General features: G+C 39.0%; 2 protein-coding genes and 1 long non-coding RNA gene across 3 annotated transcripts in view; 2 read left to right on the top strand and 1 right to left on the bottom strand.

The window, feature by feature from the left end:
• The window catches only part of LOC123928385, a 51129-nt gene extending 40122 nt beyond the window's left edge, over nt 1-11007 (top strand). The window contains exons 2-3 of the long non-coding RNA XR_006815683.1: nt 3636-3771; nt 10465-11007. This is a non-coding gene — a long non-coding RNA (uncharacterized LOC123928385). The remainder of the gene's footprint in view (nt 1-3635; nt 3772-10464) is intronic.
• CATSPERE (catsper channel auxiliary subunit epsilon) overlaps nt 1-17920 on the bottom strand; it is a 147748-nt gene extending 129828 nt beyond the window's left edge. The window contains exons 1-2 of the mRNA XM_045983515.1: nt 17757-17920; nt 15531-15579 (exon numbers count right to left, since the gene is read on the bottom strand). Coding sequence (XP_045839471.1) covers nt 15531-15579; nt 17757-17821 — 114 coding nt within the window. The 5' untranslated portion in view covers nt 17822-17920. The remainder of the gene's footprint in view (nt 1-15530; nt 15580-17756) is intronic.
• Nucleotides 17921-19527: 1607 nt separating this feature from the next.
• Nucleotides 19528-25731, top strand: part of ADSS2 (adenylosuccinate synthase 2) — a 33819-nt gene continuing 27615 nt past the window's right edge. Inside the window, exon 1 of the mRNA XM_045982860.1 lies at nt 19528-19881. Within this exon, the coding sequence (XP_045838816.1) occupies nt 19699-19881 (183 nt within the window). The 5' untranslated portion in view covers nt 19528-19698. The remainder of the gene's footprint in view (nt 19882-25731) is intronic.

A 25731-nucleotide genomic window follows, 5' to 3' on the forward strand; every position in this document is an offset into this window, starting at 1 on the left:
AAAAACCCAGAACTGGAATTACTGGATCATATGGTATTTCTATTTTTAAATTTTTTAGATTTATTTGAGAGAGAAAGAGATAGCTTGAGAAGGGGGAGGGGCAGAGGGAGAGAATCTTAAGCAGACTCCATGCTGAGCATGGAGCTCTATGTGGGGCTCCATCCTGTGACCCTGAGATCATGAACTGAGCTGAAACCAAGAGCCGAGTGCTTAAATGACTTAGCTTCCCAGGTGCCCCTCTAATTTTTAAAGTTACCTCCATACTGTTTCTCCACAGTGGCTGCCTCAGTTTGCATTCCCACCAACAGTGCACAAAAGTTCTTTTTTCTCCACATCTTCACTAACACTTGTTATTTATTATGGTTTTGATTCTAGCCCTTCTGATAGGTGTGTGGTGATATTTTCACTGTGATTTCAATTTGCACTGATGATTAGTAATGTTGAACATCTTTTCATGTCTCTGGTGGCCATCTGTATGTCCTTTGCCTATTTTTTAACTGGATTATTTAGGGGATTTTTCAGTGTTGAGTTGTATAAGTTCTTTATATATTTTAGATATTAACCCTATACCATATATGTCTCTTGCAAATAACATCTCCCATTCAGTAAGTTGTCTTTTTGTTCTGTTGGTGGTTTTCTTTGCTATGAAGAAGGTTTTTATTCTGATGTTGTTCCAATAGTTTGTTTTTGCTTTTGTTTTCCTTGCATAGGAGACATCTAGAAAAATGTTAAGGCTGATGTCAGAGAAATTACTGCCTGTGCTCTCATCTAGGATTTTTAAGGTTTCAGGTCTCAAGTTTAGGTCTTTAGTCCATTTTGCATTTATTTTTGTATATGGTATAAGAAAATAGTTCAATGTCATTCTTTTACATGCAGCTGTCTCATTTTCCCAATACTTTTTATTGAAAAGACTGTCTTTCCCACTGTAAATTCTAGCATCCTTTGTCATAGACTAATTGACCATATATTCATTGGTTTATTTCTGGACTTTCTACTCTTCCATTGATCTGTGTGTATATTTTTGTGCCAGTACTATTCTATTTTCATTACTATAGCTTTGTAGTTTATCTCAAAACTGGGGGTTGTGATACCCCCAGCTTTGTCCTTTCTCGACACTGCTTTGGCTAATTGGGGTCTTTTGTGGCTTCATACAAATTTTGGTATTATTTATTCCAATTTTGTGAAAAATGCTGTTGGTATTTTGATAGGGACTGCATTGAACCTATAAATTATATAAAGCATTGATCTAAAGCACGAAGAAGTACCAGGAAAAAACTTAAAAGCCACAAATACAGTGGTAGATTTTTGACATACTTTTCTGAGCTAAAGATAAACCTATATATAAACCTATAGAATTAGCCAAAATAAAATAAAATATATTCTTTCCAATCTCACATAGAACATTTAGCAAAATTGATCATATTTACAGAAGCCTTAGCGAATCTCAAAGAAGTATCATCACACATACTATGTCTTTGATATTAATGAAATAAAATTAGAATTTCTCATAAAGTTAGCCAGAAGAAATTCTTAAGATATTTGTAATTCTTTTATTTTATTTTATTTATTTATTTGAGAGAGAGAGATCACAAGTAGACAGAGAGGCAGGCAGAGAGAGAGGGGGAAGCATGCTCCCTGCCGAGCAGAGAGCCCAATGTGGGGCTTGATCCCAGGACCCTGAGATCATGACCTGGGCTGAAGGCAGAGGCTTAACCCACTGAGCCACCCAGGCGCCCCAGATATTTGTAATTCTTAAAGGAAAAAAAGAAAACAAAACCTAAACTTTACTTCCAAATGATTCATGAAGTAAAGGAGAAATCACAGTGGAAATTACAAAATATTTATAACTAAAGAATAAAAGCATTCAATGTTCTCAAAAGTTGTAGTATATAGTATAAATAATCCCTAAAATGAAATTGATAGCCTTAAATATATACAAAAGAAATAAGGTAGTTTGAAAGCGAATGAACTTGGTTCTCAGTATAAGATGCTAATAAAATAACAACAGAGAAAACCAAAAAAGTAAAAGAAAGGATACAAAAGGAGGCATTTGCAAAAGAAAATTAATTGGGAAGGGTTAGTGGTGATGTAGTTTTTCAATCTACTCAAATTTCCTTGTAGGCACAGAGAAGACAATTAGGATAGTACCAAGAAAAAACAATAACATCAGATAATGTCAACAATACAACTTAGTGACAAAGTACTCCTCAAAAGCCCAAAGTATAAGTGGGTTGGAACAAGCTAGCTAAAATAACCAGACTCACATGGTATCAGCATAAGGCAGCAAAAGAAAGCAAATATGGTAGACCTCAGTGTAAGGACCTATTTAGCCAGAGAACTTCCATCCCGTTAAATAATAACTTTGTTGTTTAAAACTTAAACTGTCCCTGCCCCCCTTCCCCCAGGGGACTTACTTAAAAACAAGACTCGGAAACCAGTCCCAGGTAACAAAGCCCAAATACAAGGGTGGAGACATCCGATCAGTGGGGGGGCGCATACTGTCTCCCTAGTTACTAAGGAGTATGGGACCGGCCCTTTGGGCACCTTTTGGGCACCAATTCTGACCAAGGTGATAGGCTGGTTCAAATATCTACTAGGGTAAATTGTAATTCAATTGGCCATTTATGTGTGACCTAACATGACTGTGCAGCTCTCTCTGTGTGTTACAATTTCATTGGCCACCTGTGCATGGCCAGGCCCAACTGCATGGCCTTTGCCCTTAAAAGCTAGTCTGTGAAGCAGAGAGATGTTGCCCTCTCTGTAAGAGGCACAGCCCAGAACGTTCGGTTTGATTCTTGATGCTTGGCGTGAAATAAAGCTTTGCTTGACCTTCACTTTGTATCAGTCTCACTCCTTTAATCACAGAACCATTATTGGGGGACCTTTCACTCAAAAGAGAAGAACACTGAAATCAGTGATAGGTATTCATAGGAAACCAAGACAGGACAACTGGAATATAGCAACTCTAATCAGAGGGGTTGTTGTACTTTTCAATTTCTAAGTCCAAGAGGTCCATGATAATATTTGAAGGGGCAGGAGAAGCTAGGATCTATGAACACCAAAACCAAGGATCTAAAGATAGCTTCCAGGACAAGGATGTGTAATGAAGGGAAAAGAATCCCAGTTGAGCTGGAAAAGGACAATAAAGACAAAGGAAAGAAAAACTACTGATGAATGAGAGAAGGAAACAGAATCTGGAGATCTCAAAAAGTATTAGCCTTATTTTTGGACACTTTACAAAACAACAGAAGAGGTAACTCTAAAACTATGAAGTTAAAAGTTACTTTGACCCACCTCACCTTAAAGATCAGGTAAATCAATTTCATGTTAAAAAAAAAAAAAGCAACAGAAAAAGGATTACAGTCTAATTTCACACAGTTGTTATAAGAAAAAGAAAATACAAAGCAAAATAACATCTCTGTAAGAACATACCCAATAAATAAGTGAAATCTACAACTTAATATGGGGGTTAGTCTTACGTATCAACTTGGTTAGATTACAGAACCCTGTTATTTAATCTAACATAGGTTTTGCAGTGAGGATATTTTATAGATGTGGTTTACATCTACAATCAGTTGACTTTAAGTAAAAGAGAAGGTCTTTGATGATAATGTGAATGAGGCCTCTTCCATCAGTTGGAAACATTCAGAAAAAAACCGAGGTTTCCTGGAGAAGAAATTCTGCTTTAAGACTGCAGCATTAACTCTCGCCTGAAGTTCCAGCCTGCTGGCCTGACCTTAAGATTTCAGAGTCTTCTGTTCCCACAATCACGTGAGTCAATTTCCTAAAATAAATCTCTTAGTATACATATGTATAAGTTCTATTGGTTCTGTTTCTCTGTGAGAACACTGGCTGATACATCTGGTATTTTAAAATGAGGAAAAATAAATCAGAGAATGACAGAAGTTATGAAAGAACAATATAAATCAGAGTTTGAAACTTGTAAGCTGACTTCTATGTTGGGAAAAATACAGAAACAAAAGAAAAAGTCATTTCATAAATAAACCAAATTAGAAAAACCACAATTGTGAATAAACAATAGATAAGGCTTTGAGAGAAATAGGTTTTTAAGAATAAAAGAAATAGAAAGTAATTCAGGAGTAAGTGACAAATATAGAAGATAGGCAAAGAAAATTCAATATACATGTAGTTGTGGATACTAAAGAAGAAAACTAAAGTGTTTTTCAATATTAACTATAATTTGAGACTAACATGTGAACTAAAATAATTTGAAACAACATATCGAAAAGGGACAGCTCATACCTAGGAAAAAAATTAAGAATAATTAAAAAAATAAAAGCAACCAGGAGCTATATTAATAAAAGCACTGGGCGGGGGGGGGGGCACCTGGGTGGCTCAGTGGGTTGGGCCTCCGCCTTTGGCTCCAGTCATGATCTTGGGGTCCTGGGATCTGGCCCCACATCAGGCTCTCTGCTCAGCAGGGAGCCTGCTTCTACCTCTCTATCTGCCTGCCTCTCTGCCTACTTCTGATCTCTTTCTGTCAAATAAATAAAATCTTTAAAAAAAAAAGAGTTTTTTTTTTGTGGAACAAGATCTGCATAGTGAGTATAAAAGGGATATAGTTGTTATTACTGCAGTCTAACAGTGTATCAAAACATGAGTGGTGGGAGGACAATGGTTAGCCCAGGTAAGGATGGCCACATAAGTTACTATCTCCACACATTTCTAAAAAAACAGCACAGATCAACAAATAAAACCCAGAAAGTTGTACATCATAACATACCTAGAAGACAAAGCACACTACAAATTTCAAGAAACCTGTAAGTAAAAAGTTAACTATCTTTAGCAGAACTCTCACTCAAGATCCTATCATAATTCTTTGTGGAGAGTGAGGGGTCTTCTGAAAAACTACAGGGTAAAAGCAGGAAAATAAAAGGTAAGACTGAATGAAAATCACCCACAGGGAGAAAAAGCACTCCTTAGGTGCAAAAATATAATAGAAAAAGACTCCTAGAAGGTGAGAGCACTGACTAGGAGGACAAGAACCAAAGGCATATGAGACTTGAGATGGGACCACTGGAAAGATGGCACTTCTGCAGAGAAGACTCAGGAAAGGGAGACACCCTTCAGAGAGTGAGTGGTGAAGGGAAGGAGAATCAAGAGGGGAAATTTAGGATAAGACAAGTCAAAAAACAAAACCAAACAAAACATCCAGGGAAATGCCACACTCCCAATAAAAAGTTATCAAATAAAGAAACTGCACTTTGCTAGAATAAGAGAGGAAAGTTAGGTTTAACTAGGAATGATTGTGGGGGGATGTGGGAAGAACAGAGGATGAGGGAGAGAGAATCGTAAGCAGGTTCCACACCCAGCATGGAACTCAACACAGGGCTCGATCTCAGGACCTTAAGATCATGACCTGGGCTGAAATCAGATTTGGACAGAGGCATCTAGGTGCCTCAACTAGGTATCTTCCAACCAACCCAAGCTGGCAAACTGCCCATAAAATTCAAAGATATCATCAGACTTTATACAGAGCTACTATAATAGAAAAAAAAAAACATTTCAGTTAAAAAAAGTCCCTTCAAAAAACCAAACACAGAAGAAAACTGCAAACTAACATCCTAAACTGAATTAAATAATCTCAAACAAGCATTTGCTGATAAGAGAAAGAAAAATCTTGAATTATAAATTCATAAATTAGGTGCATCACTATAGCATACACCTCAAACTAATATAACACTGTATAACAGAATTAGAAGAGAATAAATTCATAAGCTAGGAACAGAAAATGAACCACAAATAGAAATAAGAGTTGACTAAACCAGCACATGAACTAGGATGATAAAGGAAATGCAGACTAAATTAAAAGATACTAGTGGGAAATTATATGTGAATAAAAACTAAACAAAAGGCATTGAAGAAAGGCAGAAAAACAACCAAGAGACTATAAGTGGAATAAGAAGGAAAAAGAGAGAGAGAGAAAGTAATTGAAATGGAAGGCAGACAAAATCCAACTCTTGTACAATTGGAGTTCCCCAGAGTTGAAAAACAAAACAACAGAATATTTAAATCTGTAACTAAAAAAGCTTTGCAGAAAGAAATATATATATATATATATATAGAGAGAGAGAGAGAGAGAGAGAGAGATCACTGCTACCCAAAAAAATAAACTTTAAAAGTCAGCTCTGAAACTTATCAGAGAGAACATTAGACTTTAAAAGTAAAGGCAAATCCTCAGACCTCCCCCCACCAAAAAAAAGAAAAAAAAACCAAAACATCAAATAGGATACAAGAACATCAGAATTCTTTAAAGCAACATATATAGCAAAGTGACAAGGAAGGTAACCAGGAATGAAATAAGGTAAACAACGAATGATAATATGAACCAAAGATTCTATGTCCAACCAAGCTCTCCTTTAACTATTAAAGTCACAGAAAAAAAAAAAAAAAGTTTTTTAAAAAGAATTCAGAAGGGGCATTTGGGTGGCTCAGTCAGTTCAGCATTGGATTCTTGATTTCAGCTCAGGTTATGACCTCAGGGTCCTGGAATTGAGTCCCATTTTGGACTCTGCACTCAGCAAGGAGTTTGAATATTCTCTCCCACCTCTGTACCCTTATATGACACCCATAAATGTCCTTGCATCCTCTCTTTCTAAAATAAATAAATCTTTAAAAAAAAGTCAGGAAATACTATATCTAGGAGCTCTTTCTGAGGAATTTACTAGAGCAAGGGGCAGCAAACTATGGCCTGTGTACCAAATCCAGCTCATCACCTGTTTTTGTAAACAAAGTTTTATGAGAATACAGCCACATTCAATTTCATTATTTAGTGTCCGTGGCTGCTTTCAAGTTACAGTGGCAGAGTTAATTATTTTAACAGAAATCATTTGATTTGCAAAGTCTAAAATACATACTATCTGGCCATTATAGAAACTTTATCAACAACTGTACCAGAATACAGTATAAACTGGCAAAACTGGAAAAAGGATTGGTGGTGAGCATTAATATATTTGATTGTAGATAAAACATTAACGCATGACAATAAAGGTTAAAGACTAATAGGTGTTATATATATTTTGACAAAGTAGAAATAACGCATCTAAAAATTTTGTTGGAAGAAGGAAAATAATAAAGAAAAGGAGAATAAGCTCATTAAGTGTTGACCGAAAAGACTAAAGTATGGGAGAAAACTTAGGGGACCTTCAGTTCAGCAATGACTTTTTAGATACAACACCAAAGGCATGATCTATGGAAGAAAAGTTTGATAACTTGGGCTTCATTAAAATGAAAACAGTCACTGTTAAGAGAATGAAAAGGGAAGCCATAGTCCATAGTCTGGGAGGAAATATTTGCAAAACTACTTGTATCTGATAAAACTTAGTACTCAAAATTAAAAACAAACAAACAAACAAACCCCCCCAAACCTCTTAAATCTCAACAATAAGAAAACAAAACCAATTTTAAAATGGACAAAGGAAAAAAAAAAAGAAAAAAAAATAAAATGGACAAAGGATCCAAACAGGAACCTCAGCAAAGAAGATATAGAGATGACAAGAGCACATGAAAAGTTGCTCTATCTCATATGTAATTAGGGAACTGCAAATTAAAACAATGTGTGTGATATAGCAGCACACACTTATTAGAATGGTGAAAATCCAAAACACTGACAATTACTAAAGACTATTGAGGATGTGGAGCATCAGAAACTCTCATTCCATGAAAAAACCCTGCATTCTTTGGGGTTCACTACCCAAACACCTATACTATTGCTCTAGGCAATCACTTTCTTATACATTTGTTTATTCAGGACATTTCGTATTAATAGAATCATATGTATGCATCCTTTCTAACTGGCTTCTCCTGCTGAGGGGCACGTGGCTGACTCAGTCAGTAGAGCATGCTGGAATCATGAGTTTGAGCCCCACATTGGGTACAGAGCTTGCTTAAGGAAATAATAATAATAAAATAAAATTTAAGAATCTTAGCATTTTTTTTAAGATTTTATTTATTTATTTGACAGGCAGAGATCACAAGTAGGCAGAGAAGCAGGCAGAGAGAGAGGAGGAAGCAGGCTCCCCGCGGAGCAGAGAGCCCGATGCGGGGCTTGATCCCAGGACCCTGAGATCATGACCTGAGCCGAAGGCAGCGGCTTAATCCACTGAGCCACCCAGGCACCCTGAATCTTAGCATTTTTAATACACAAACTAAAATATTTATGGATGAAATAAGATGACTGGGATAGCTCTGTTTGTTTATTCACATTTTTAAGATTCCATTTGGAGTGGAGTCATATGGTATTTGTCTGTCTCAGTCTGACTTATTTCACTTAGCATAATATCCTCTAGGTCCATCATGTTGTCTCAAATGGCACAATCTCATCCTTTCTTATAGCTGTGTAATACTCCTGTGTATGTGTGTGTGTGCATGTGTGTATCACTTCATCTACTGATGGAAACTTAGGTTGCTACTCTGTCTTGGCTACTGTAAATAATGCTGCAATAAACACAGAAGTGCATGCATCTTTTTGAGTTAGTGTTTTCATTTTCTTTGAGTAAATACTCAGTAGTGGAATTATTGGATCAAAAGGTATCTGTATTTTTAATTTTTTGAGGAACCTCCATACTCTTTTCCACAGTGGATGTATCAATTCAAATTCCCACCAACAATAAATGAGGGTTTCTTTTTTGCCACATCCTTATCAACACTTGTTTCTTGTCTTCTTGATTTTGGCCATTTTAATAGCTTGAACTGATATCTCATTGTGAGACTGATTTGTATTTCCCTGATGATTAGTAATGGTGAGCATCTTTTCATGTTTGTTGGCCTTCTGCATGTCTTCTTCAGAAAAATGTCTTTAGCTGCTCTGACCATTTTAAACCAGATTATTTGTGGTTTTCTTTGGTGTTGTGTAAGTTCTTTATATATTTTGGATATTAACCCCTTATCAGATACGTCATTTGCAAATATCTTTTCCCATTCCATAGGTTGTCTTTTAGTTTTGTAGTTTCCTTTGTTGTGCAAAAGCTTTTTACTTTGATGTAGTCCCAACAGTTTATCAATAGTTTAACAATAGCTTTTTTTTTTTTTTTTTTTTTTGCCTTAGGAGACATATCTAGAAAGCACTGCTATGGTCAATGTCACAGATATTACTGCCTATGTTCTCTTCTAGGATTTTTCTCGTTTCAGATCTCATGTTTAAGTTATTAATCCACTTTTAGTTTTTGGGGTTTTTTTTATGTTGTTAGAAAGTAGTCCAGTTTCATTCCTTTTCATGTAGCTGTCCAGTTTTCCCAACACTATTTATTCGAAAGACTGCCTTTCCCCCATTGTATATTCTAGCATCCCTTGTCATACACTAATTGACCATATAAATGTGAGTTTATTTCTGGGGTCTCCATTCTGTTCCATTGATCTATGCATTTATTTTTGTACCAGTATCATTCTATTTTGATTACTATAGCTTTGTAGTATATTTTGAAATCTGAAACTGTGGAACCTCCAGCTTTACTTTTCTTTCTCAGGATTGCTTTGGCTATTTGGGGCCACGTAACAAATTTTAGTATTATTTGTTCTAGTTTTGTGAAAAAGGCTGTTGGTATTTTGATAGGGATTGCGTTGAATCTGCAGATTGCTTTGGATAATATGGACATTTTGACACTATTAGTTCTTTCAATCCATGAGTATTAAATATCTTTCCATCTGTGTTATTTTCAGTGTCTCTCATCAGTGTCTTATAGTTTTTGGAGTTCAGGTCTTTCACCTCTTTGGTTAAGTTTATCACTAGGTATTTTACTATTTTTGATGTGATTGTAAATGGTGTTTTTCAAATTTCTCTTTCTGCAACTTCATTGTTAGTGTATAGAAATAGTACAAATTTCTGTTTATTAATTTTGTATCCTGTAACCTTACTAAATTGGTTTATTACTTCTAGTAGTTTTTTGTGGGGTCTTTAGGATTTTCTATGTAAAGTATAATGTGGTCTGCAAATAGTGACAGTTTTTCTTTACTAATAAGCATGCATCTTATTTCTATTCCTTGTCTGATTGCTGTGGCTAGGACTTCCAGTATGTTGAATAAAAGTGAGGAGAGTAGACATCCTTGTCTTGTTCTTTACCTTGGACCTAACCTTGGAGGGAAAGCTCTTGGTTTTTCACCATTGAGTATGATGGTAGCTGTGGATTTTTCCTATATGGCCTTTATTATGTCGAGGTATGTTTCCTCTAATACCATTTTGTTGAGAATGGAGTTTGAATCTTGTCAAATACTTTTTCTGCATCTACTGAGATAATCATATAATTTTCCCCTCATTTTATTGATGTGGTTTATGATGCTGACTGACTTACAGATATTGAACCATCCTTGCACTCCCAAATAAAGCCCACCCGATTGTTTACTATATTGTTGTATGCAGTTTGCTAATATTTCATTGAGGTATGTTGAGTTTCCATTTTCATTTGTCTCAAGTTATTGTTTGATTTCTCTCTCAATTTGTTTTTTCAGGCATTGGCTATCCAGTAGATTTTTCAGCAGAAATATTGTAGGCCAGAAAGGAGTGGCACAAGATATTCAAAGTGCCGAAAGAAAAAACTTCCATATAAGAATTCTCTGTGCAGCAAAGCTTTCCTACAGAATTGAAGGAGAAATAGAGTTTTCCAGATTAACAAAAGCTAAAGGAGTTTATCATCACTAAGATGGCCTTATGAGAAATTCAAAAGTGACTCCATGCTGAAAAAAAAAGTTGGGTGGGTGCTAATTAGTAATAAGAAAATATGAAATAATAAATTTCTCTTAAAAGATATATAGTAAAGGTAATGGGTTAATTACTTATAAAACTAGTGTGAGGGTTAAGAGACTAAAGTAAAAATATAACTTCAATAATTTGTTAAGGGATGCATAAGATAAAAAAGGTATAAAATGTGACATTAAAAACAATGTGCAGGGGCACCTGGGTGGCTCAGTGGGTTAAGCCTCTGCCTTTGGCTCAGGTCATGATCTCAGGGTCCTGGGATTGAGCCCTGCATCAGGCTCTCTGCTCAGAGGTGTGCCTGCTTCTGCCACTCTCTCTGCCTGCCTCTCTACCTACTTGTGATATCTTTCTGTGGCAAATGAATAAATAAAATATTAAAAAAAAAACAATGTGCAAAGGGTGAGTAAAAGTTTAGAGCTTTATACTGTGATCAAACAAGTTATTATCTACTGAAAATAGACTTGTTACAATTTTTTGTATGTAAGCCTCATGATAACCACAAAGCAGAAACTTATAGTGGACACAAAAAAGATACAGAAGAAAGAATCTAAGCATATCACAAAAGAAAGTCATGAAACCACAAAGGAAGAGAGCAGAGAAGAAGAAAAACACATAAAAAATTACAAACCAGCTAGAATACAGTTAACAAAATGGCAATAAGTAGAGCCATACCTCATGTTATTGTGCTTCACTTTGCAGATAGTGCTTTTTTTTTTCAATTGATGAATTATCGCATTGCTGCTTTTTAAGAAATCTCCTTGTGCTTAACTTTTGACATTTAAATTATAATTTAAATAATTCGGGTTCTTCTTATTTGGAACTCTCTGGGCTTCCTGGATCTAGATGTCTGTTTCCTTTCCCAGGTTAGGGAAGTTTTCAGTAATTATTTCTTAAAAATTTTTCTGCTCCTTTCACTCTTCTCCTTTTGGGCCCCATAATGTAAATGTTAGTCCATTTGATGTTCTTCTATAAATGACTTAAAATATGTTTAGTTTTCTTCTGCATTCTTTTTTTCTTTTTACTGCTCTGTTTGGGTGAATTCCACTGCTCTGTCTTCAGGTTTGCAGATCCTTTCCTTGTCTAGTCTGATGTTGAACCCTGTGGTGTATTTTTCAGTTCAGTTACTGTGTCCTTCAGCTCTGTGACTTTTATTTGGTCTCTTCTTATATTTTGTATCTCTTGGTTGAAGTTCTTACTGTATTCATCCATTCTTCTCCTGAGTTCTGTGAGCATCTTTATGACCCTTACTTCGAACTCTTTTTTAGGTAAATTATTCATCTCCATTTCATTGAGGTTTTTTTCTGAGCTTTTATCTAAGTCTCTTGTTTGGAACATATTCCTCTGTTTCTCTTATTTCCTTGACTCTCTTGTGTACATTGTTATGCATTAAATAAAATAACCACATCTCTTTGTCTTGGAGGAGTGTAAAAGATGAGTCTTATCATTTAACCTTGCCCTAGCTCTTTGCTCTTTCAAAACTTTGTGATTTTCCAAGCATTCTTATTTTGTTTTTAATAACTCCCAATCTATGAGGATGTGCCAAGTCCAGTCAATGTTTCAAAGGGAGGATCTCAGCCAGCACCTAGATTCATGGTGGCTGGAAGCTAAACACTCAAGCAGCAGCTTTTAAAGTATACAAATAAATACAGTCCTATGGGACTACAAGTGTAAGCAATGGTCACCAGAGCCAGGCATTCTAGAGGTATCCTGTGGGCAGCACCAGGCTCTAGACAAATGCTTAAGTTCCTTTCTGGGAGATACTGGCAAGCTTTAGTGAGGCAGAGGGAAAGTACAGAGATGGCCTGTACCAGTTTATGTTCCCTGAGAGCACCTTCATAGGTTCCTGGATGGTGTGTCAAATCTGAATCCTGGGCCTCATGCCAAAGTTCCAGGAAAAGCAAATAGGTAGGAAAAATTATTTTAAAATGCTTTCAATTAAGATTTACGAACTATTTAATCCCTAAAGTGTCTTCTGTACACTCAATATTTTCTTTCTTTCTTTGAATATCACCTGCAAGCAACCTGCAAAGCCACTGGTTTTACCATCTACTCACTTTTGTCTACTTCCTTTGTTGAAAATCAGACTCTGGCTCCCAATTTTCATTTCTGTAATGACATAACTCCATTGTTTTGATTACCAATTATAAATTAAACATAACACATTTCTGTCACCTCCGTAAAAATGATAAAGGAACAGCAGAGATCAGAAAAGATTTTTAGGGGGTGCCTGGCTCGCTCAGTTGGTGGAGCATGCGACTCTTGATCTCAGGGTTGTGAATTTGAGCCCCATGTTAGCTGTAGAAATTACTTAGAAAAAAGGAGATTTTTTAAATGACTAAAAAAATGGTCAATTATACAACAAAGCTGTTTAAGAAACAAAGATGAAATACATAAATAAATGATATTAAATAAACTAACTACAAATGACAATTTAACCAGTAAGTACAGCTTTTTTTTTTTTTTTTTTTTTTTTTTTTTTTTTAAAGATTCCATCTATTTATTTGACAGAGAGAGAGATCACAAGTAGGCAGAGAGGCAGGCAGAGAGAGAGGAGGAAGCAGGCTCCCTGCAGAGCAGAGAGCCCGATGCGGGGCTCGATCCCACGACCCTGAGATCATGACCTGAGCCGAAGGCAGCGGCTTAATCCACTGAGCCACCCAGGCGCCCCTAAGTACAGCTTTAATAAGAAATGGATAGGGGTGCCTGGGTGGCTCAGTGGGTTAAAGCCTCTCTGCCTACTTGTGATCTCTGTCTGTCAAATAAATAAATAAATAAATCTTTAAAAAAAAAAAAAAAGAAATGGATAGCAATGAATTTAAAAACAAATGACACTGTAAAAGAAAACATAGTTTTATAGATTCCCCTGCCTGATTCTGAATAGTGTAAATACAATGATATATATAAACATAGAATATAAGTGTAAACTGATACAATTATTTTATAAATTCTTTTGGCACTATTGACTACAGCTGAACACATGCATAATACCCTACGACTTACCAATCTCACTCCTAAAAGAAATGCATATATATATACATATATGTATATATATGCATATGCATATATACATATATATATACACATATATGTATATGTGTATACATATACACAGAAGATGGGCATAAAAATGTTGATAGTAGGCTACCATGTCTAGTACTCCGCTAATCACAGCAGTCTAAAAAGACTAAAAATGGAAACAATCTAATTACTTATCTAGAGTAAAATGATGCGTATATTATGGTTGGTTAATTCAAAGGAACTGTAGGCAGCACTGAAATTAAACTGCAGCTACATGAAACAAGAGAGGATCAGTCAACTCTACCCATAGGAAAGAAGAGAGCTCAGAAATTGATACAACTACATATGAAAAAAAGATAATACCAGAAAAATAATAGAAAAACACTAAGTTGTTTAATAGGAGGTGGTTCATTACGTACAGAAAATAATGCGAATGCATACTCTAGATTATATACAAGTGGATTCCAGATGGATTTATGACCTATATTTCAAAGATCAAGATATAACACATATAAAATAAAAGATAGGATAAATATCTTCATAACTCTGGGTAGGAAAAGATTTTTCATGAGACTCTAAAAAAGTAGAAAGTATGAGGTCAAAAAGCGTGTTGTGTGTGTGTGTGTGTGTGTGTGTGTGTGTGTGTGGAGGGGGGTGGTCTGGCGCAACAAAGTGAGCCTTTTCTTAAAAAATAAAATATCCACAGATAACATTAATGGTTAGATGAGTAGATGAGAGAGAAGAAAATGTAACATTTGAAGCAAACATTTAATTAATAAAGAGGGTGGAATGTATACAGCACTCTGTAAATCAACAAGAAAAGGGCACAAAATTAAATAGAAAATGGGCAAAAGTTATGACCAGGCAACTCAGAAGAGAAGACTGCATAAATATGGGTAGAGATGCTCAAAATCACTAGTCACCAGAGAGTTGAAAATAACAGCAATAAGCTACTACACATAGTAATAAAATGGGTAAAAAAAAAAAATTCAGTAATACCAAACTTTAGTGAAGATGTGCACTAGGTGAAAGTAGAAACTATGACTGCCATTCAGGAATAATCATGGGGAATTTAGTTAAATCAGGTGCTTGCTCCTATGTCCCAACAATTATAGATGAAAAATTATTGCACAGACCCATATAAGAACATGTAAAAGGGCATTCATCACAGTGTTGTTTGTGGAGATAGAAAGCCATGTGCCCATTACTGGGGTGGGCTGCTGTACAAATAAAACAAATCACACACATACTAGTAAGTAGGCAGCATTAAGAAGAAATGAAGTAAACAAAGTATTGAAAAAAAAGTAATACAGAGAATGAAGTCTATGGCTTCAGTGACCATTCATCCCAGTTTGTCAAGGCAGTTGCAATTCATATCTGTTGTCCCATCGTAAATATTAATAGCACTATCTTTCATTTTCAACAGTTTACACAATATAGTGTAAGGCCACCCTATCTGTCAATATTAAATCACAAAAAACTCAAAACTGTACCACTTATATTTGCTACATATATATTTAAGGACATTTATTGGCAAGGGGGTTTATCTTAGGATGATAAATGAGACAAAGGAAATGAAATAAAAAGGTATAACTGTGCTATACAACTGAGTATAAAATACTGCTCTCTGCTTTAAGGTAGATAATAATATTATAAAAAAATCAATAAATAATATATTTACTCTTATAAATATATTTATAATTATATAACTATAAAATATATAAATTATTTATTATATTATATAAAATAAATAAAATTATATAAATATAAATAAGCTATAGTTTGAAAAATATACACTTACAGTACTTCTGGTACTAAAAATGTGGTAGTTTGGGCTGTTAGTGGAATACCTGTGGAGGAAAAAGGGCAAATGCAAATATTAAAAATAATTTCTTCTCTAAATAAGAGGGATTCTATAGTAAGCCCAGACCTAAGTCTGTAGGGAAATTTTGTATAGGACAGAGGTGGTGTTCAATAAATGGAGCTAGAAAATGGATCTGGATTCATAAAGAGAAAGAACTAATCGCAGTCCTACCTTAGATCATTTAAGAAAAACAACTCCATTGGGATAAGAAATGTTAAAAACATTAATACTCTTGGGAGAAAATTTAGGTAAATGTCTCTTAGCTGTTGGGAAAAAAGAATTATTTAAATAAGACATCTACCTTGAATTCTCCATCCTCTCCCCCAAAAAAGATTACAATAAAAAAACCATTACATCAAATTCAGGAAATTTTGTCCTTTAAAAGAAAACCTTGGGGCGCCTGGGTGGCTCAGTGGGTTAAAGCCTCTGCCTCCGGCTCAGGTCATGATCCCAGGGTCCTGGGATTGAGCCCTCATCGGGCTCTCTGCTCAGCGGGGAGCCTGCTTCCTCGTCTTTCTCTGCCTATTTGTGATCTGTCAAATAAACAAAATCTTAAAAAAAAATAAAAGAAAACCTTATTAAGATATAAAATTCAAGGAGCCTGTGACTACCATAATAAACAATTATCTTTGTCTTCAGTAAACTCTCATTGAAAATTTAGGGAAGGGAAAGAAATTTAGCATTCCCTTCAGTTATGAAGGTAGACCAGGGGTTGGCAAGCCAAGGTGAAATTCCACCGTTTTTGTAAATAAATTTTCATTGACACACAGCCACACCCATTGGTTTACTACTGTTGGGGTGCGCATGGCAGAGCTGGGTAGTTAAAACACAGATTGTATCAGCTGAAAAGCCTCAAGTATTTACTACCTGGCCCTTACAGAAAGTTTGGTGACCTCTGGTGTACAGTATAAAATTTTTGAAGTCCCTGAATTCACAGGCCATCCTTAATAATATCCCTTATCCTTATCGATCCATTGTTTGCCAGGCACGTGCTGGGAGCTAAATATATCTTCGCTTTCAAGTCTCACGAGAATCCCATGAGACAGGTTTTATTTTCTTCACTTTATAGAGGAGAAAACAAAAGCTTACAATTTTCTGTCAGAATGCTGTTTTTTTTCTTTTTCTCACCACTTCACTGATCCTTTCGAAGGCTACTCTTACTGTCTTCGATGCCCCCATCCATCTGTCCAATGAGGCGCCCTGGATCCCTTCCCTCTTAAATCTCTGTAATAGTTTAATGGATTGCCGGAATTTTTACATCTTAATGTTAAAGGAATTTTTTTTTAAGATTTTATTTATTTGACAGAGAGAGATCACAAGTAAGCAGAGAGGCAGGCAGAGAGAGTGAGAGGGAAGCAGGCTCCCTGCCGAGCAGGGAGCCCGATGCGGGACTCGATCCGAGGACCCTGAGATCATGACCTGAGCCGAAGGCAGCGGCTTAAACCACTGAGCCACCCAGGCGCCCTACATCTTAATGTTAGAGGGTACTAATTAGTCATAGCAAGACCTCCATTGAATGGAATGTTCATAATATTATTTTTCGGGTTAATTATCTGTATTTTAACCTATGTTGAAAATCTAAAATATTTTGATACACTTCCCAGTCCAGCAGTTGCTAAAGACTGAACAAAAATCACACTTGCACTGAGGATTTCTCAGAACTTGCAAAGCTTTCCCTCCCTAAATCAGATCTCAGACTCAACTCTCATTGCTTATGCAGGAATTACATCCCCTTCCATCGGCACAGCGCTTCACATTTTATAAAGCACTTTTCACCAATCACTCCTGCACCCGCCTCACATAGACCGTCAACTACCTAGTTATCCTTGAGACGTGGCCTCGCCCCCTGCCTCCACTCCCCAGGGGCGACTCTGGGGCTCTCATTTGCTCCTCTCCGGCAAACCAAGGTTGCCGCGGCAGAAAGGGAGTTTGGGGGCTCAGCTGTCCCACGAAGTTACCCAGACCCTGGGGGAGCAAAGCCCTAACACTGCTCGGCCCTCATCCAGCGGAAACTCTCGGGAGGGGCCTGTAGTGGGAGCCGGGAGCCGGGGCTCCGGGTGGTGGTCCCCGTGGGCGGGTGGGTCGGGACGCAGACGCGCGGGGGCGAGGCCCCAGGGCCCATCCCCGCCCGGTGCTCCGGGGCTGTCACTGGCGTCTGTCTACCTCCACACGGCCCAGCCGCAGCAGCTCAGCCACGACAGCAGCACCGCCACTCCCTGGGCTGACATGGCGCCCGGACAGCCTCCGCCCAACCGCCCAGGCCGCGCCCGCCCTGGCCTCGCGCGCTCTCGGGGGGCGCCGGCGGACCCGCGGAGGAGGTGCTGGGGTCCGCGCGCCCCGGGGCGGGGCGGGGCGGGGTCGGATGTCCCCGCCCGCGAAGGCGACTGCGTGTGCGCATGCGTGCCAGCGCGAGCCGCTACCTGGTTTCCCAGGAACGTCGTAGTTGGCCGGACTCGCAAACACAAACCAGTCTTGAAGAAAGGCAGAAACCGTGCTGTTTTGGAGTGAGACAGCAAAACCACTTCGGAAAATCCCTGACTGAACGAAGGTGAAGCTTTTAAGTAACGGTATCTTAGCGCACATTTTCGTTGGGACCGTATATAAGTACTGCGATAACAAACAATGTGATCTGGTCGTGCTTTTCAGGATGAGGCGTTCCGTAAGTGGTTCTTAAGTTCAGCGGATGGGAACAGTAACGTGTACTTACTGAGCACCTACTCTAGGTCCAACACCACCTTGCGCACTTGGGTACAAAGACATAGGACAGCTTTCTGGTTTACGGAGAGGTTTGTAATCTTGTGAAGCCAAAAATAAACAAATACCAAAATTGTCACATAGTGTTATAACTTATGTTTATTTGTGGGTAGACCAAATAATCGGAGTCCTTGAGTACTGCAACTCTATCTTTACTCTTTTGTCGTTAGGGCCCAGTACCTGCATAGTTTGTAGTGGGTCCTCAGTGTTTACCGACTATGAATCATTGAGTAAAACTAGTGTCATACTACAATACGCCCAGGGGCCGTTAGAGAGCGTGATTGTGTATATTTGACGTATATGTGGTAGACATTGCATTTAATGTGACTCTATTCCCACTTTTAACCCACTGAACCACCCAGGCGCCCCTACTATTCCCACTTTTAAATCCTGTAAGATAAGGGTAAGATAGTACTAATTACTATCTTTAAAAGAGCGAAGTGCATCACAGTATTTGGCACAAACTATACATCACTATTGTCCTCCTCTCTGAGCCTCTGTTACTAATGTGTAAAACAGAAGGGCTCGAACTTTACTTGAGCTCTAGATTTTCAGTCCCAGGGCCCTCTATTGCTCTACTTTTCGACGAGATCGGGCGCGTTCAGGGTGGTATGGCCTAGACTATTGCTCTACTTTCGAATACACCCTTTTGGATCCCCGTCCCATCTCTGTTCTTACTTGTAGAACTTTTGTTCCCAATTCTAAATCTACATTTCCATCCATCCCATTTGTATTTTGGAATTCCGCCCTTTGTGTTTCGCACACACTGCCCCTACCCTTAATAAAAACAAGTCGTCAAAAAATAATTTGAAAACGCCTTCAGAGAGGGTGACCTGGAGACGACAAACAGCATGGCACCAGAAAACGTCGCCTCGGCCAGGGCGTTGCATGCCGGGAGTTGTAGTGCGACGCTCGAGCCCGCACCTCCGCGCCTCTCCGGTTTGAAAAACGGGAGAAAGGCAGGTAGGCGGGGCGTTGAGGCGAAGCGCGCTGGAGGCCCCGCCCCTGCCCCTTTCCGCTCGCGGGGCTCGCTCTGGGGTGGCGCGCCAGGCTGCGGAAGGGGCGTGGCCTCGGTCCCGGGTGGCGGCGGTTGCCGCCACCGGGGGCCTCTTCCTGCCGGCGGTGCTACGGCTGCCGGCCTGCGCGGGGCAGTCATGGTCGCCCCTTGAGTGGGCTGTGGCGGAGAGCGGGGCGGGGCCTGGCTGGAGGGTGGTGGCCCGGCGGGGGCGGGGGCGGGGCCGGCCTCTGGCTCCTTCTTCCTCCGCATGTGGCTGGCGGTCGCAGAGCAGTTCAGTTCGCGCACTCGTCGTCGCCCGCGTCTCTTTCGGGCTCTCCTCGCGTCACCGGAGCCATGGCGTTCGCCGAGACCAACCCGGCGGCATCCTCCCTGCCCAACGGCGACTGTGGCCGCCCCGGGGCGCGGCCCGGGGGGAACCGGGTGACGGTGGTGCTGGGCGCGCAGTGGGGCGACGAAGGCAAAGGGAAGGTGGTGGATCTGCTGGCGCAGGACGCCGACATCGTGTGCCGCTGCCAGGTGAGGCGACCGGGCTGTGACGGGAAGCCGGGCCCGAGAGCGCGGGCGCGGAACCTGGATCCGTCGTCCCAAAGGTGTCACCTTGAGGTTCTCTCCCGCTCGGAGCTGCGGCGACGTGAAGAAATGGCGGGAGGTCAGAGACCCCTGACCTGAGGTGTTGGGCTGAGGGTTGCGGTGGCGCTGCAGGAAACCAGGGTGGACCCGGAGTCCCTGAGAGATGCGCGATGCTTGGGGAGTAGCAGTTTTCAGTCTGGGGGCCAGTGCCCAGCCCCGAGCTTGGGGCCGGGGTGGGGGCGGGATGCGGTCTGAGTTGGAGGAGCTGCCGCCGGAAGCCTGCTCCCGACTCCGGGCGGAGACCCCTCGCGGCTGCGAGCTGCCCCCCCCCGCCCCCCGCCATCGCCCACCCACCCAGAGAGACCAAGTGGGACTGGATTGTTCCGACGCGCCCGAAAGCCGCTCGCCATTCCCCCACCTGCAGGCCCCCGGTGTTCAGACCTTTGCCGCCTCGGGTCCACTTTGTTGACCTGAGAACCCATCCCCGCCTTTGGACGGTTAATAGCCCGGGTTTCTGACTCCGTATCCCGCGTATTGATATTAAGGGTAGATGATTTTTACTCGTTGGTCCCAGAGGAGAGAATCTCGGCTCTTTTGCGAGTGAGGCAAGTAAATACGTGGATGTCAGATCTGGTGTTTAGAAATATTTACATTGTTACGCTCACAGGGAAAGTGAACTTTCGGGAAATGGATTGGTAATGTACTTCCTACCGGGAGACACGTGGTTTTCAGTGTAAGCTTTCTTCCTATTTGTCGCTTGCTTTGAAGGAGCCTCTAGGCTAAGCTTTTGTAAAGGCTCTTAGATAACTATTACCAGTTTCAAAATTCGAACTAGTTGAGCAATAACCACTTTCAAAACAAATTGTAATATGTCTGAAACGAGCTGCTGTTTACGTCGCGACAGGGTTTCTTCTTCATGAACATGGCACAATGAGGATGCCATGCTGTGTATGTTCTAACAAGTTAGTAGGCCCGCTGGATTGAAGGCTATTCACCTGAAAGTGATTATCATTCTGAGCACGCAGGAACAAGGTAATCACACGCACAGAAAAAGCTAAATACAGAGATTCTGATTTGTCTCTTTTTTTGCATGCAGAAACTCCCTGCCCATTTCTTAGCTGAGGTAGGTGTTGCCTCTTCGTATTACCACCAGCACCCCACCACCTCTCCCCACCTTTGGATCTCTATCCCTCCACCTCTCTGGGGAGGTGACTTACCTGACTCAGTATCTTACTCCTAAGCTTGTTTCCACCGAAGTCCTGCCCAACATTGCCTAAGGAGTTGGCTCTGCAAGTCAATTTTCACCCTGCTTTTGTCTTAAAATCAGATCTGGCCATGCTGTAGGGAAAGAAGTATGAGAATACCTAACTCTTCTTGGGTAAAAAGGGAGAGAGACCAGGCCTGTTTGTCCCCTTCCACGTCGTTCCAGAGCTCTTCCTTTTCTGGAAATAATACTTAGGCTGAGTTACGTTATGGATTGTAAGAAGGTTTAGAAAACGTAACAATCAGTAGCATTTATTCTAAAAGATCCTCAATTGTAATATTTCTTTGAAAAATAGTAGAATTAGTTTGTAGATTGGAGGAGGTGTTACTGTGTTATCATGAATGTCCTCTTGAAGAAGGTCATGGACCAATCTCATCTGATGCCCTTGGAAAGCCTAGAGAGAAGTCATTGAGAAGGAGCCAAGTTTGGCTTTATTTAAACTGTTAACTGAAGATAGAGGAGGAACGTTTGAGCGAACCTGTTAGGGAGACTTTCCTCTCCTGTAAACTTCGACTTCCTGCAAACTTTATATAATTCTAAAAGCTTCATGTGCTGGTGCCTTTTAAGAACTCATCATTAGAAGGATACTTACTAGTTTTGTTAGTGAAAGTAGACATAGAATGAATAGATTGAAGTGTATCTCTTATGATTCACTTTGGTTAACTTTATATTACTTGGCCAGCTCTAGCAAGCTGACTTCTTAATGAAGTTCTCCTGGCTTATAAAACTGAAGACTACGGAATGTGGAAATTCTTAGTGTGTGTAGAACTCTGGGGTAAGTCAACATTAGAGAAGACATTTTCAGCTTGAATTGACTTGTTTGATCATTTAAATTTTGTCTATTACTGAAAATAGGTACTTTGTTAGAGTTTAATATGTGTTTTTGGTCATATTTATGCCCCAAATTCAAATTTTATACAGATTGTTTCTTGAGCAGTGGTATACATATAATGTATCCATAATTTAACAACAGAATCATAAGAAATTTTTTCCAAAATAAAAATTTTAAAAGAAAAACTGACATTGTACTTAAATGGATATTTTAATATATCAAATGCCTTTTGGAAAGAGTAGATGCAAAGATAGTGGCATTTTCATCATCGGTGCACTTAAGGCCTATATTTCAGATTCAAGATTTTTATGCAGTTATTTATAATTTGGTAAATTCTCTAGATCCATAAATATGTGTGTAGAACTTGCATCAAAGGACAACCACTAGAAACATCTTAATTTTAAACTGGTGTCTTTTAGGACAAGTATAGTACTCCAGGCCTAGTTCATTTATCCAGCAATCACATAATGAGGATCTACAGGTGATGGTCTTACGGAACTGCTTGGCCCCAGAATTAAGAAGTTTAAAATACAGGGATGTGGGGCGCCTGGGTGGCTCAGTGGGTTAAAGCCTCTGCCTTGGCTCAGGTTATGATCCCAGGGTCCTGCATTGGGTTCTCTGCTCAGCAGGGAGCCTGCTTCCTCCTCTCTCTCTCTGCCTGCTTCTCTGCCTACTTGTGATCTCTATCAAATAAATAAAATCTTAAAAAAAAAAAATGCAGGGATGTGCCCACAAGTAGCTTACAGTCTACTGGACGGCTGCTACATAAGCAAGTATTGCCAGGGTTGGGTGGAGAAGGATACTGGTACAGGTTTTTCTAAGAGTTAAGGTATGGGCAGAGGAAAGCCCCTTTCTGGCAGCTTAAAAGTAGGTTTGTTAGGAAGTTTCTTTTTCTTTTTTTTTTTTTTAAAGATTTTATTTATTTATTTGAAAGACAGAAATCACAAGTAGGTGGAGAGGCAGGCAGAGAGAGAGGAGGAAGCAGGCTCCCTGCTGAGCAGAGAGCCCAATGCGGGGCTCCATCCCAGGACCCTGGGATCATGACCTGAGCTGAAGGCAGAGGCTTTAACCCACTGAGCCACCCAGGCGCCCCTGTTAGGAAGTTTCTTGCTGTCTCCCCCTCCCCGCCAGATCCTCCAAAGTAAACTGTTATAGTTTATTTTCTTTATTTTGTTGAGTAGAAACTACAAAGATTTTAACTGTTGCACTTCCTACTGCTTCTTAAGCGAGGGCTTACTTAGTGTTCACCTGGAAAGCAAACATGGGAGTCTTGGAAGTTGCCTGTGGTTGGGAATAGCCAGAACAGTATTTCATTTCTTAGTGTTTTTCTCCCCCAAGGTTTTAAAGTTAATATAAAGAGAAAATATTAACTGAAATTAATTATAAAGGAAAAGTCTATTCTGTCATTGTTATATATATAAAAAGCTTGCTGTGTAGTAAATACAATGAAAAAAATGTTAATTTGTGGCTAGATGCTGGCATTCACAGAAGGCTCTGAAACCAGCTAAGTCCAAAAAGAAAAAAAGAAAGAAAGAAAGAAAAGTGAAAAGACCTAACAGCAGCAAACTGAGACTTTCTCCTTGGAATAATCAGAAAAATTGAGAGATAATTTAAAAGGGATAACTAAAGTGTTATGTAATGCCTTGACTTTATACAGCTAAAATTACCTCCCAGATCACTTCCTGTAATTTGGAAGATGGTAGAGAATTAGGGTTTAAGGTAAGTCATTCTTCCAGGTTTAAAATAATTGCTGTTTCTATGCCCCCGACTATGAGCTGTTTTTGTATTGTTTTTTTGTTTGTTTGTTTTGGTTCATAGTATTTCCCAAGAACATAATTGTATACCAGTGTGTGGTGTACTTGGTTAAATCTTGCTTTCTTGGATTACTGTGTTTTCCCTGCTAGAAGTTTTCTCAAAAAGAGGACTTAATTCTTTGTTGTTGTCTATTTCCATAGCATCAAGTGCTCTGTTAGGCAGAGAGGAAGTAAATACTCAACAAATACTTATTGGGTGACTGGATCACCTCTAGAAATTTCTTTGAAACCAGCAGCTTAACCCTTTCCTGTAGATTATTTTAACATCTCCTTGGACAAGTTAACTGAGTGATGGCATGATTTTAAGGTGGAATCCCCAGCATTTATTGAATTAATACTTGTTACTTAGTATTTTAAGTAGTACTTACTATATTGTGCCATTATGTCCAAAGGCTTTAACAGATTATACTAAAGTCTTATCTCTTATACCTGCTTGAAAATAGAGAACTGATATTTGTATCTGTGTGTATTTCCTCAGCATAGGCAAATGCCATGTAATTCTAGTAAATAGTTTTTGTCTGCTGAGGGCAGTGGATCTGAAAGTTTAATGAGGTTGTCCCAAGTTGTTCACTCTTTAAGCCTATTCTATTGATATACATGATCTATAAATCCTCTCATTTGTATGTAATAGTACAGTAGTATATAACAGTATATGTGATATATAATTCTTTAAAAATATATAATCTCTAATTTTGAGGCATAAATTTTTAAATAATGACATCATCTCAGTGATTTTTGGTCAATTTTTTTTTCTTTAATTTTGGTGGGACTGGGTCAGTTAGTTGGGTAATTTGAAGTTATCTTTAGAACAGACTGTTGCCCAGAACAAATCTAGGGTGAAATGGTAAATTGAAAAATAGGTAATAGTTTACTATAACTGGATACAAATTTAACTCTATTATCTCTTGGGGAACTGTTATATTTTGACACTAAAGATCACTGTCGATGAGCTACATACCAATAAGTGAAGCTTGGTAACTGTTATAAAACTTTTACCAGTGGAAAAAGGGACTTTGAGGTATTTAGTTTGCCTAGCAAACAGCAACTGAGAAGAATAGTAGACTGTTCCCATGGCTACTTTGGCTCCAATATGGGCTGGTTCTTTGCATTGAACTTTTAATTATATTTAATTCAGTATAATAGAATTCTTTTAAAAATGGGATTTTTGTCTGATCAAGTGGGGGTTTTTTTTGGCATCAAGCTTTTTAAAACCTTTTTAAAGGAAACATTTTATATATATGAGCAATTTTTTTTTTTACTTGAAATGGGCTGTTTAATTTCAGTGTGTTTTTAAGAAAATGTTTTTATAGATATAATGATTAGGTGAGTTTTTAATCAAGCATTTACAAAGAGCTGCATCACACATCATTGGTTTATGCATTTTTTGATTGCATGTATGATCTTCCCTTCTGGGACCCTGGTTTAGTAAGTGTGTATATTAGATTTAGGTACCTAGATTCTACAAGCTTCTTCATTTAGACCTAAGAACCTCCAAAGCTTTTCATCATGTGTATTTATCTGTGTATGAAACTGGAAGTTAACTGTAATAATGTAAAGTGGGTATCTTAAAGCCTTAAAAGATAACCGAGAAGTGTGCTTGGATGTCTTTGCAAAAAAGAAATCCAGATACCCTGTATATGTTTTCTCTTCCTATCTAGTGTATCTGGTCACTGTTGAATAGTTTAATTATTTAGCTTACTGGTGGTAACTTAACCTGTTCTACTTTGAAATCACAAGCTAATTGTAATTATACAACTTTTCATAAAGTATAGTCAACCTTGGGGCACCTGGGTGGCTCATTTGGTTAAGAATCTGCCTTTGGCTCAGTCATGAGGGTCCTCTGACTCCCTAGCCTGCTGCAGGCCCCCCTCTCCACTCCCTGCTGC

Source organism: Meles meles, chromosome 17 (genome assembly GCF_922984935.1).
Source record: "Meles meles chromosome 17, mMelMel3.1 paternal haplotype, whole genome shotgun sequence".
Taxonomy (NCBI): Eukaryota; Metazoa; Chordata; class Mammalia; order Carnivora; family Mustelidae; genus Meles; species Meles meles.